The sequence below is a fragment of the Lytechinus pictus genome, chromosome 16, assembly GCF_037042905.1.
Source record: "Lytechinus pictus isolate F3 Inbred chromosome 16, Lp3.0, whole genome shotgun sequence".
In the NCBI taxonomy this organism is placed as follows: Eukaryota; Metazoa; Echinodermata; class Echinoidea; order Temnopleuroida; family Toxopneustidae; genus Lytechinus; species Lytechinus pictus.
The window spans coordinates 12,193,519-12,207,123 of NC_087260.1; the positions used below are offsets into that span (position 1 = coordinate 12,193,519).

The 13,605-nt window shown below is 35.3% G+C and overlaps 1 protein-coding gene across 1 annotated transcript in view; it reads left to right on the forward strand.

Moving 5' to 3' along the window:
* The window catches only part of LOC135157042 (uncharacterized), a 47,472-nt gene extending 34,828 nt beyond the window's left edge, over positions 1-12,644 (forward strand). The window contains exons 25-36 of the mRNA XM_064111447.1: positions 207-323; positions 1,021-1,140; positions 1,769-1,865; positions 2,475-2,597; positions 3,111-3,182; positions 4,280-4,351; positions 4,859-4,930; positions 6,902-6,982; positions 7,553-8,456; positions 9,146-9,284; positions 9,839-10,062; positions 10,767-12,644. Coding sequence (XP_063967517.1) covers positions 207-323; positions 1,021-1,140; positions 1,769-1,865; positions 2,475-2,597; positions 3,111-3,182; positions 4,280-4,351; positions 4,859-4,930; positions 6,902-6,982; positions 7,553-8,456; positions 9,146-9,284; positions 9,839-10,062; positions 10,767-10,922 — 2,177 coding nt within the window. The 3' untranslated portion in view covers positions 10,923-12,644. The remainder of the gene's footprint in view (positions 1-206; positions 324-1,020; positions 1,141-1,768; positions 1,866-2,474; positions 2,598-3,110; positions 3,183-4,279; positions 4,352-4,858; positions 4,931-6,901; positions 6,983-7,552; positions 8,457-9,145; positions 9,285-9,838; positions 10,063-10,766) is intronic.
* Positions 12,645-13,605: the final 961 nt, after the last annotated feature.

Genomic DNA, 13,605 nt, shown 5'->3' on the forward strand with positions numbered 1-13,605 from the left:
CGCGAATTTGTTCCATTAAAGATAATGCAAGTAACGTTAGGGAGAATGCTTTCTAACATCTCAGCCTATTGTTCGAATTCCCCTTAGCAAATAATCATTTCGCCCTAACAAAATGTCGTAACGGGTAAACCTATTCATATTAATTGAATCAGTCCTATCGTCATGATCGTAAGAAATCTTTTTTATGTATGTTCGTTATATCCTAGGGAATCACACTTGTCCATCTTGGACAATGAAGTGTCCAGACTCTTACTGTATTCCTCTAAGATACCGATGTGATGGGAAGTTGGATTGCCCAACAGGGTCTGATGAACAAGATTGTGGTATGACCTTTTACATTATTGTTGCCGTTGTAAATGTCTATCATTATCATCATTACTTTTATCATTATTACCATTATTATTATTATTGTGCTTGATTTCATAAAATTTATTTTGTTATAATAATGATAACAATAATGATATATTATTACTGTTATTATTATAATTATCATTATTATTATTATTATCATCATTATTATCATTATTGTTATTACTATTACTACTATTGTCGATATTATTCACCATCATCTTTATAATTATCATTACTATTCATGTCATCTAAGATTTTTTTCCAGCGATGTAAAGACTGCCATCCAGATCGCCAAGGAAGGAAATAGCAATATGGTTTAATCGCCTTATTTTGGTTAAGCCTACCATAACTATTTTTTTCATCGGGTTATTTCAAATGGAACCAGAATTTCTAAGGGCAGAGTCCTCGAAAGAGTAAAATATGTCAACTTTTTTTCTATTATAACCCCCCCCCCCCTTCACAAAATTTGTGACTTTCCTGTCGGGTTTTTTTTTTCAGGGGAAGAGGGTGGGCGTAGATGATCACTGCAATCACACTCCATCCCTTGACGGGAGGGGGAGCAGAAAATTACTTATTCATTCCTTTTCTTCCTACATGGATGCACCAATGCTCCTTCCTCCTAAGAATTTTAATATGCTTAGTTTTTGATATTGTCTTATTTCGCATTAGATACTTATGAATGTCCACCTGGTTCTTACCGTTGCCATGGTAGCACAGTATGTATCAGTCCTAATCATGTCTGTGATGACGTAATACACTGTCCTGGTCATGATGATGAAATATTATGTGGTAAATAGATAAAATATTTCATTTTTCATTCCTATATTTGAATTTATCTCACATAAGTACATACCAAAATTTCTGTAGAGTATGTGGTGTTTAGGTTCAAGTTTTACCTTAATGACAAAATGAGATCATTGCAGTGCAACTATAAAGGAGAGGATTCGCTTAAAATTCGCTTCATATACTAATAGGCATAATAATCGTAATTATTATTATCATTTAATATCATCCATCCACTATTGGTATTTATATCACTATCATAAGAAAAATTAATAGTGGCTTAAGAAGAGGAAGTGGTATTAGTGCAGAAGTATTAAAATGAAAGAATGTCAGTATTGTAGCAGTAAAGTGGTAGAAGTAGAAGAAGAAGGAGAAGAAGAAGAAGAAGGAGAAGAAGAAGTAGTAGAAGTAGTAGTAGTAGTACTAAGTAGTATTAGTAGTAATAGTAGAAGTAGTAGTAGTAGTAGTAGTAGAAATAATGGTCGATGTAGTGGTAATTGAAAAAGAAGAAGTAGTAGTAGAAGTAGAACTAGTAGTAGTAGAAGAAGGAGAAGTAATGTTTTTCCCCATTTCGTGTATTTAAGTTATTGATTTTGAACAAAGAATTCTTTACCTGTTTTTCTGTATCACATAGATGGATGCCTCGAAGGATGCTCATGTACCGGTCTTTCCTTTACCTGTCACGTCGGATCATTACAATTTACATCCCTTCCGAGGAACCTCCGAAAACTGTAAAGAGCTATTATCAACGAACGTAGAGGGTGTCGCTGCCCTCTACGTTAATTGGCTATTATTCTAATATTTTACAACAATGCTACAGTCATACCAATAAAACCAAGTTCAAATCGACCAATGTTACAACATTGGAAATGACATTAAGGCTTTGGTCGGTGAGAGGTTTGTCTCGCCGTGTGTGACTGTTTTACTTGGGTATAGAAAGTACACTCTAAAAAACAAATCAGTCAAAAATGACTAGTCAATAGGGTCAGCTGGGTAAAATATCTTTTGAAATGTCTACACACACGTTGTTTTATTTACAATTAATTAGGTAGCACCTGCAAGTCCCTACCAGTTACTAACAAAACATTTATAACTTTTATATAGGATAATTTTGATATCCCTTTTGAACAAAACTCCTGTATTTCATCTTTTTGAAAAGGGTTCTTACGAATCAAAATGTGACCACTAAAATAATTATATTTTTATCAATAAACAGTCATTTTATCTAAACCTATTATTCTTCCGCTGTGCTTGCCATTTTAGACATATAATGCAACCCTTTTACATAAGTTCTTGTTGATTCACCTTTCTTTAATTGACATAATTTCGAACTCATTTAGGTCGCTTGGTTGTGAAAATGAAATCGCATGTGTAAGTGGAGATACAATGGTTGCCTCGGAAGTGAATACGACTGATGAACGCACTACAATCGTACCATCTTTGTTACCGTTCTTAATAGAACTGTAAGTATCAACAGTACTAACTAATATCAATACGGAATGCAACTGGGGATCATACTCCTACTTTATCTAATAGTACTACTACTTGCGTATAAATGGGGGCTGGGGACTGAGGGAACTGGACCCACAAAAGTTCCACGACCAGGAATAGACGAAATGAAAGGGCAAAGGATAAGGGATGAACTGTAATATTAATATCCAAACATTACGTCAGAATCTTTTACAATTTTTTTGTGGAAAGCCAGATTTTTTGCTCAACCGCTAACTCGCTTCGCCTTCCCAAAATGTTTACATCTCCCGAGGGAGTTCCTTCTTCCTTTAAATTGTAAAATACATTTAAACGTCAAATTGTAACACAACGCGACCGGTGTATTTGCTTGCAATATCATTAATCAGATTAAAATACTTTGTCAATTTCTGCGAATATAGAGAATCATTCATGCCAATTACATTTTTCAAGATCTATTTTTCACAATGTTTTACTAAAGTTCTTCCTTTCCTATTGTCCTTATACAGATCTCTTAAAAATTCTAGAATTTCAGATATTGCAAAAGGATCATTTTCAGAAAGTTCAAACGTCTTGTATTTGTAAGTATGCCAGCTACTATATGGGCATTCATGTTACAAGTCAGATCTTGCCACTTGATATTGGCGCTTTATAATCATTAGTATGAATGATAATAATAATAATATAAAGTATTTATAAAGCGCCAAATCCACATTGATTATGTGCTCAAGGCGCTGAAATATACTTGGTATATTATTATGAATGAGAATATTCGTTTAAAAACAAATAAAATCTAGTGGATCTCACTTGTTTCTGTCTCTCAACAGAGTGATTGAAGGAGTTACTTTATATTTATGATTATTGATTTGCTGCATAGTGTTCACTCTTTGTTTATACTTTTTCTCAATTCCTTATTGCATTTCCATTAAACATAAAATAAAGTAATGAAAGTAAGTAAATCACATACAAATTAAAGGACTGACTTTCTTTTTGAAAAGGCATGCAGTATAACCAAAAGTTTATGAAAATATACTTTCCAAACAGAGATACCAGAATTCGTTTGAATTTTGTGAAAATAAACAATAGGGATTTTTCGCTTCCAAGATGCAAGAAAACAGTAAATGTATTTAAAATGCACGTCAACTGACAGCTGGGAGGTCTTTGTGAATGGTGAACTGAAACAGCAGATTTGTATTATTGCTGAAGAAAAAAGTCCAAATATGCCGCTCTCATTTACCGATTTCCGACAAAAACGTCTTGGTTGTTAATTATCAGCATGTAGGCAATTTGACAATACATTTTCTATGTTCACGAGTCCGCCGTTCATCGTGGAAGCTTAAAACTACTTAATGACTAGCTACTGAATGATAATAATTCCAACAACTCAGAAACCTTACAACAACCAACCTTTTCGTTTGAAATCAACCAAACCAAATATCTATCCAACTTAATGGATTTTATTCGAAGCTACTGATATAAATTTGGTGTACTAGATTCCATGCAAGTAAAATTTCTATAATAATTTGTTTAGGTAACCAAGTCAAATTTCAATCATGATACATGTACTTTATTTAATGATACCAACATCAAATGTTAGTCAAAATTATTTATTATCGATATCCCCGGAATAAAACATTTAATTTTAATTTACTTTGATTCTGTTTTTATTTATTGTCAGGGATCTTGCTTTTAATAACATTCATGCGTTACACCTCGGCGTATTTGGAGGATTACAACGATTAGTTACTCTGTAAGTTTCCTTCAATCTTACTTCAAATCATACTTGATTGTGTGCCAAATCATGCTAGTGATTGTGTATGTATTTTTGGATTTTATTTTACTTTATTATGCGAATTTATAAACCTAAGATTTCCAGCTATATACTTAATACTGCGTAAAATCCAAATGATGTCACTGTTAAACTGTGATCCATAATACTATCCCATGACTCAAACAGCAAGGAAAACATTGCAACAAATTTTCGTAATGGAAATATATGCCATCTTTATCCGGGCAAGTCTCATTTTGATATTTAACTCTTATTTCCAAAAAGGTGGTAATTCCTTTTTTGGATCACGCGTTAACAGGACTTTAGACAAGTAATCATCACAGAAGAACGAATACGACGGCTAGCTCTGTATTAGTTTCCATAAATTAAAGACACCTTAAATAAATTATTGTAAAAATTATACATCAAATTATTTTTTTAATAACAGATTTTCATTAAATTCTCCATTTATTTCTTTTTTTTTTCCAGGAATCTTTCTAACAACCCTTTGCAGATGATTGAAATGGGAACCTTTGATAATCTTTCAACCCTTCTAGAGTTGTAAGCATTTTTTTATCACACAATGTAGAAGTAAGGAAGGGTTGCCTAAATATGTTATAGTGACTTGAATGTACGTGGGAGAGTGTGTGCGAGGGTATGTGTGGGTGTGTGTATGTTGGTGGGACATGAGGCTGGTTCTTTAAGCTTTATAAGGAAAGGATCTTTGTCATATGATTTGGATTGTAATTCAAGTGTTGACCATTTGTGCGTGTATGTGTGTTTGTGTGTCAGAGAGTGAGAAGGTGTGGGTGCCTATGTGTGTGGTGTGTGTGTGCGTTGTATGCGTGTATGTGTGGAAGGGAGGGGTGGGTGTCAATATTCCAGTTTTTTTAAGAGATGAGGTGTCACTGTATTGATTTTGAATTTGTGTGTGTGTGTGTACGCACGTGTGTGCGTGGGAACCATAGCAAATGCCTACTTTAAAATCTTAATTTATAAATTTATTTGTTCTTCATGTTTACAGGTAGAAAAAATTATTTATGTACAAGAAATGTTTGGTAAAGTTCAACTGCAAGGAAAGGTCGGGTATTTGTCCTATTTTTTAAAAATTATTATTAGGCCTTCTCTTCCCTCGGAGACTGTGTCCTTAACTTTCAAGATTAATATAACTGATTTTCGTTTTTGCTATCGGCATGAAAATTGTTTAAAAAGTAATTTATGTTTCAATTTGCGAATCAAATAACACATTTAAGAAGGGCATGTGCATGTGTTTTTTAGGGGGTATTCAGAAATTATGTGAATATTTATATATTTGAATATTCACGAACCTGATAAAAAATATGAAATAATAATGGAAAGTTGCCACAAGTATAACCTACTTCTTTGCTAGAGGTATAGGGAAAATCTATTTAAACTTAAACGACGCATGGCGTGTTTTCCTTCGACAACAAATGTATTCAAACTGTGTTGTACTCGACCAACGTTAGGTGAGTGGGTTTCTCACAGGTTTTCTTGAATGCACTGAGCGCTGTGATATTATTGGCAGCTCGAGCTAAAACGGGGTATCAATATTTACCGAATTGTATGTTACAAGATAAGAAATTAATATTTCTAGATCTACTCACCAACACCAGTTCCGGATATGATCCAAAATAAGAACTTGTTTTTACAAATTCAGAAAAGGCTCGTTGAAAGTTCGGAGCAAATATCCTCCGTATTATTAACCGAGCGAAGGGATCGGTGAGGGTGCGACGGATCGCGACAAGAGCTCTAGTTGAACCGCGGATGATGCCGGTTATCACTGCGAATGTGAAGTCCAAAGTTATTGCACAAATCACATCAATAAGATAAAACTTGTATCGTCATTTCGTCCGCGAAAAAGAACAAAATGAAGATTATCTATGGTATACAGTAAACAAATAAAGTGGTCCACAGGGAAGCCCCCAGACGTTAAATCCAAAGTAGAAACGTAAAGGTGTAAATCCAAATATATATTAAAAAAAAATCCGAGTAAATCCAAAGGTGGTTCAAGTATAACCACGAGGTTGGGCGACTTTCTCCTATGTGCGACTACGAAGTTGACTCCTCGAGATCACGAGAAGACATGAGGCTGAAAAATTTTCTAGTGTAAATGTTCTATAGATCAAGCAACGCCTTGTAATAAAATGATTGGTTAAACAAAAGTTTGCTAACCACAAACCAAAGCTGCCATTCGTCAGTAGCTTGTAAACAAAACCTTGATTGGTTGTTCAGAAAATCGACAAGGCGTGAAAGCTTTGGAATGCGCGTACATGTAAATTACCACAAAGCAGGAAATGTCTGTACGCTTGGAAGTATGCGAACACGTTAAAGATGAATGCACATTACAAAAATGTAATTCTGTGCGATATATGAAAACTGCGAAGTTCCTACAAAATTGGTTTTGTGCATCTGGCAAAATGCGCTATATAAATAAAATTAAAATATTAATGGTTTTTTAGGCTCATAACCTCATGAATAAATTTTTGAATTTGTTGATTTTCTCCTTTTCAGGGATATTCGAAGCACGTTAATATTTGAAGCAGATGACGCCAGTTTGAGTGCGTTCTCTGGCTTACACAACATAGAAACGCTGTAAGTCTAAACACTTTAACATGAACTAGTTTAAAATCATAAGGCGATGCATGCATATATGATACATTATTAATACAAAATGGAATAAAATGTATTGAAAGTAGGAATGCAGCAGGTAGATGATGATCTATTCAGTTTAAGAAAAAATATGCGAATTGGGGTTAAATTGTTAGATATTCTTTCTGTCCTAGTTTGGATGGAAACTCATCCCAAAGTTCCATTGGTAGTCTCCTTTGTGATCACGCCAAATATTTTCTAGCCTATGCAGAAAAAAAAGACGGGAAGCCAAGTGGAATTTGACGTACTATTACTTTGACAGGGAAATATGCTTTAATGGGAGGCTGAAATGGAACAACTAGAAATATCAGGGGTGAAAGATGTTTAAATATATTTTATGAGGCTCAAACAATATAAACATTTGTCAGTTTGATCGCATTATTTAGGTTTAAATCTTATGCATGCATTGTGTTGCTCCTTGACTTTCGACTTTCAAACAAAAATCCAGAGAAAAGATGAATATTGTTAATATGAAGTTGAAAAATGCAATGGATATTTTTGTAACTTACGCAGGTATGCTGACAAATATCTTCTGTGCTGCCTGGCTGGATTAGGGGATTCCCCCAACTGCAATGCACCACGTGACCAGTTTTCATCTTGCGAAGATCTCATGGCGAACAACATCCTTCGAATCTTCATCTGGATTCTCGGAACCAGTGCTTTCATTGGCAACATCGTCGTCATTGGCTACAGACTGGTCGATTCCGGATGGGGGCGATATACGACAGTTCAATCCAGTCTGATCACGAACCTAGCCGTCTCGGACTTCTTGATGGGTCTGTACATGATTACCATAGCGTCAGCCGATGTCTACTACCATGGCGAGTATGCTGCCCATGCTGATGACTGGCAGAGTAGTGTCCTCTGCAAGCTTGCTGGAATCACTTCCGTTGTTTCCAGCGAGGCTTCGGTGTTTCTGATCATGGTCATCAGCGTGGATAGGTGTTTTCACGTGGTGCTGCCTTTCAAACCCGAATTCCACCTTTCGGTCCGCGGTACCCGGGTTGTCGGACTGGTTTTCTGGGTAACTGCAGCCTTTCTCGGTATCCTCCCAACTCTTATCCCGTCTTTCGTCGAGGGTCAGTTCTATGGTCAATCCGGCGTCTGTCTGGCTTTGCCGTTGACTGTGGATCGTCCTGCAGGATGGCATTACTCCATCTCCTTGTTCATCGGTCTCAACTTTGCCGCGTTCCTGGTGACTCTCATAAGTTACATAGCCATCTATTGCACATTCCAGCTGTCGAAGCAGCGTATAGCCGGGATGAAGAACACGTCAAAGGAGGATATGCGATTGGCTGAAAACCTAAAGTTGGCATCTAAGATGGCGCTGGTTGTTGGTACAGATCTGGTCTGTTGGTTACCGATCATCATCATGGGCTTGATGTCCGCGAGTGGAACTTTGACCATTTCTGCTCAGGTGAGTAGACCTTAGTTCTGGGCCCTGTTTTACAAAACTAGTTATTGAATATTTGCAATAACAGTTAAAAGCTACTGAAATCCTTCAATCTGATTGGCTGATTATAAATTTGTTATAGAAATTGTGCATTTCTTATTACAATAAGTATTTTTAAACGGAACCCTGATCAGATCATCAGAGGCAAATAACATAACGGAAATGAACGTTATCATCAATACATAAAAAATAGGTAGACCTAGCTATTGACAAGGGGTGTATGCAAGAGTGTTATTCAGTATGACAGTGTTTTAACTGATTAGGGTATATTTACTTTACATGTATATGCAAGAGTATTATTCAATATGACAATCGTTTAACTGATTGGTGTATATAGACTTTTCAGGTATATAATGCAATAGTGTTATTCAGTGTTACAGTCTTTGAACTGATTGGTGTATATTTACTTGACAGGCATAAGATTGTTATTGAGTATGTCAGTCTTTTAGATGATTGGAGTATGCATACTTTTCAGGTATACGTGGGAGATTTATTCAATATGACAGTCTTTTATCCATTTGGTGTATATATATATATATATATATATATATATATATATATATATATATATATATATATATATATTCAGGTATATGCGAAAGTGTTATTAAAGATTACACTCTTTTAAACTAATTGGTGTATCTTCTTTACAGGTATATGCATGGACAGCAGTGTTCGTGCTCCCAGTCAATTCATCCCTCAATCCATACCTCTACACCCTCGCATCAATACGCCAAAGGAGACGTAAGTCCGCGGCTAGTCGAAGTATGAAATATGAAGACAAGACCATGGGTAAGTACGACCCCCCCCCCCACTCCCTCTCTGTCTTTCTCTCTTCCCCTCTCTCTTTCTCTTTCTCTCTACAGACGTTCACTTCTTACCATTGGGGAGTTTTCGGACCCACGACGCAATAGAAAATCTATTGTCAAAAAGCCTCTCATGACAAAGCTGTTTTTGTCGAAATCAGTGCATCAAAACAGCAGTTTCGTCCGAGATTCTGGACAAATGACAAAGTTGCAATTTCTCGTCAGCCCCGAAACTTGACAAAGACCTCTCAGCTGTTCATTGTGTTTTGACAGGCATTTTCAATAGATTTTCTGTGTTGTAGAATCCGTCTCCGTCGAAATTGCGAAAACTCACTATTCTTCCTTTAGCCTTATGCTAAAGTAGGCCTACGTCACAAGAACGAACTTGACTCCTAACCGACCAAAGCTGTTACGTTATTTCGATTGGCATAATCTTTCGGTTTAGATTCGGTTTCTTTGGTGCGACTGTTCAGCCAGTTCTCATCCAGGATTTGCTCTCACACTTAATACTATATTCAATGGTTCATCGCTCTTTTACAGAAGGTAGTATCTTTGACGACACCTCAATCATATCTGCATTCACGTCCTTGCCCGACCCTTCACCAGAACGGCTTGGGGAATGGATGAAACTTAACAGACGCCCTCTCGGACGCTTAGAAGCCAATGCGATTCAACGTGACGTCACAAAAGCAGTGGAAAGATTGAAGGAATCGGGGCTGTGGAATGACGTCACACTCAACATGAACCGAATTGCAGTCCAAACAGTCAGTTATATTTTAATTATTTCTTATTCATTTTCCCCCAATTTATTAATTTCTGTACATGTTACAGTGAAGTATTATCACTCGATTACTAATATTTGTTGTATTTTCATTTCGAAATGAAAATTCCACCCAATTCATCTTTTGGCTGCTATGAGCTTTTTTAATAAAAAAAAATCATTTTCAAATCAAATGAATAGGGCCTGTCGGGAACTGGCTGAAAATCCCCAAGGGTAATTTTAAGATAAATAAATACTAGGAATATACCAATTTATGCATTTTGAAAAATTTCATTGATGTGCACAAAATCTGCACATTTTTAGAAATGAAATGTTTAGAATTATTCAAACTTACATTGATTTTTACATTAATAAATCGTTATAAATCTGGTCGTGCTATGCACCCTTTTTCTCTTTTTTTCCGTCAATCAATGCTAAAGATAAAGTAACTCATTTAACGGGGGATTCATGTTTATTTTGTGAAGATAATTCGCAGAACACATCAATGTTTTTTTTTATTTTTGTACACCAGAATTACAACAGCTTCACCTCTTGGTCCCGGTATATAGACTCGACAAAAAGATTAGTAGTAATAATGAAAGTTATTCACTCGTATTCTATTACAAAGAAAAAAGTATATATATTTCATTCTTGTTAACCAAGTATAAATTTGATAAAAGAAAATATCGTTTTTACCCCTTTCCTTAGGATAGTGGTGGAAGAATCGTACACGCCTTTATTGTGCTCGACTCACCTTTGACCTTTCTTGAATCACGTGATGATGATCAGGTGACCAACTTGAGCAATGACGAAAACACCGACATCGTCCTCAATATGATTGCGCGGGTAAATACATCAAAGTGAAATTGAATACGATTATGTATATGAAAAAAAATATCGTAATTTTGAAGAGATTCTTTCCTATATTCAGTCGCTGCAACTTGGTGAAGATTCAAATTTCATTTGTAACATGTGTGTAAGATTTTATTTAACTTTGCCTCAAACAAATCAATGTAGAAATTAGAAAAAAATAATTGTAACTAAGTGAATATGTAATCAACTGAAAATGAAAGAAAGAAACAACAAATTTCTAAGTAGAAGTGCTGCAAATTTATTCCATTGTGTTAAAATTTCAATTTAAATAAATATTTAGGAAGACATGATTTATTTTAATCTAGTCATCTATTTTGCACTGTACATGTATTTCTATGGAATCGATAATGCATCAGGGTCACCTTAACATTTCATGACAATGTATTGAAACATAAAATTGAAAAAAAGGCATTCTGGAACGATAGTTTGGTTTATTTTCAGTATGATCCATTAAGCATATACTTATTATGACCAAGGGTTTTTACATAAAACCCGAGAGAATATTTAACAAAGGAAATAATTATTTAAGAAAATAATGGGTTTTGAATGAGTATTTTGATAGCTCCCCGTTGTCAGCTAGTCCAGTCTGATCTCTCTGATCATGTAAATCACGGTGATTTCGCAATTGCAAGCGGGTGGATTCGAGAACACAGTGAATATATTAAAAATGCCCTTCAAATGACAAAGAACAGCTGGGAGGTCTTTGTCGAAAATCGGTGAACCGGAACAGCAGTTTCGTTTCTGAGCTGACGAAAAATTGCAACTATGCCGTTTGTCCAGAATCAAGGAATGAACTTCTGTGTGGATTCATCAATTTTCGACAAAGACTTCTTGGTTGTTCATTCTCATGAAGGGCGTTCGACAATAGATTTTCTATGTTCTTGAATCCAACGTGCATCGTGGAAGCGTAAACACCTTAGGATATGAAAGAGCGACGAACAGTTATTTCAAGAATGATGTTAAATGATTGGTAATGCTAACAATTTGGCATTTTAGTGAACAGACCCAATTGTGAAAATTCTAGTTTTGTTTTTTTGCCGCACAACATGTAGAGATAAATCAATCAAAAAGATATTAATGGTAGTCAAAATGGTATGATGTGGTTTATTTTCACAGTAAATATGAATCGTGATGTAGATAAAACTTACTTTAGATTAAGTATAGACTCGATATTACACCTTGCACAAAAGATCTTAAAGCGTAATATTGAACTAATCTAAGTTTACTATAATCATGTAAATAAATATTTGAGATTCTTGTACACTCTTTGGGTCATCGATTAATCTTTGATTTAATTTAATTTTTCATTATGGCAAAGGGTTACTGGTAAACCCAACTACAATATTAAGCCAACAAAAATAATGACATATAAAATGGCCAAAGTACGCTTCGAATCAAACCACAGAATGAAGTGAAGATAGAGGATATTATAATTTCAGGATATGTTTCTTTTATACCATAGACTGTAAAACAAAAAGACAGACTTACTTCATTCGCCTAAAGAACATTGAGATTGGATAGAAAGTCATCAACTATAGGTTTTGAGAGGATTATTGTATAATTATTGTTATTTAACAAAAAAGAGAGACATTTTAATTATTTCTGCTCTAAATACGAGAATGTGAACTAATTATCAAACTTTAGGGCCGCTACTGCACTGTGCAATAAGTCTGTATTAAATACCAATAAAATGTAAGCAAATACTTTGCATTCATTATTTTGTGTTTTCCCTCTGTTTCCTTGTTTGGGGCGCTGCAAGAAACTTGCGATCAGTTGCAAGTTTACTTGAAATTAATTGCGAACTGCCTCTCGAAACAAGCAGTGTAATCTGATTTGCTACCGTTACAATTGATTGCAAATATTTCCTTGCGACACCCCCCCCCCCCTTAGACTGTTCATGTGTTTTTATTTTAGAAAAATGAATTAATACCTGATTGAAACCTTGTCTACTATATGGCGATGTTCACCAGGGCCATTGGAACGATATTTTACTGGGGGTGCTGATGTAAATTAATAAAAAAGGTTTCACTACAGAATGAAGGTCAAATAGGACACGAGAAATTTGAAAAAAAAAGAAACAAAACAAACATTAAAAAATGTTTTATTACAAAATGAAGGTCATTTTGGTTACAGTTTTCCACTTTTTTACACACCTTTCAGAATATCTGGCGGTGTTGCCGATCGAGAATAACACACCCAGCACCCTTAAGAAAATGTTTCCCAGGGCCATGTTGTCCACGCCCATGTTTGGTCTCCCCTCACCTCATTTGGTCTATCCCATTTCGTCTACAACCAATTCGTGATCTAACAATTTGTTCAAATTGCCATTTAACGTTTAACTCATTTACCATTATCACTTACCATTAAATTTTGTCTACTCAGGCTATAACAAGTCTAATATTTACACCACAACATCTCTACTGGAAAGAACACAGTGTGTTCACATAGTGGACTGTGTGAAAATATTATTCACACTGTTAAAATGCTCAAATTCAACAGTGTGAAGATATTTCCATACTGTGGGCACTTCGGCAGTGTGACTGCATGTTAACAGCGTGGTAACATGGACGACGATGTGAATAGTTATTCACACTTTTAAAATGCTCAAATTTCACAGTGTGAGTGTGATTTCACATTGTGTTCCACACTGTGAACACACTGTGGCACACACTGA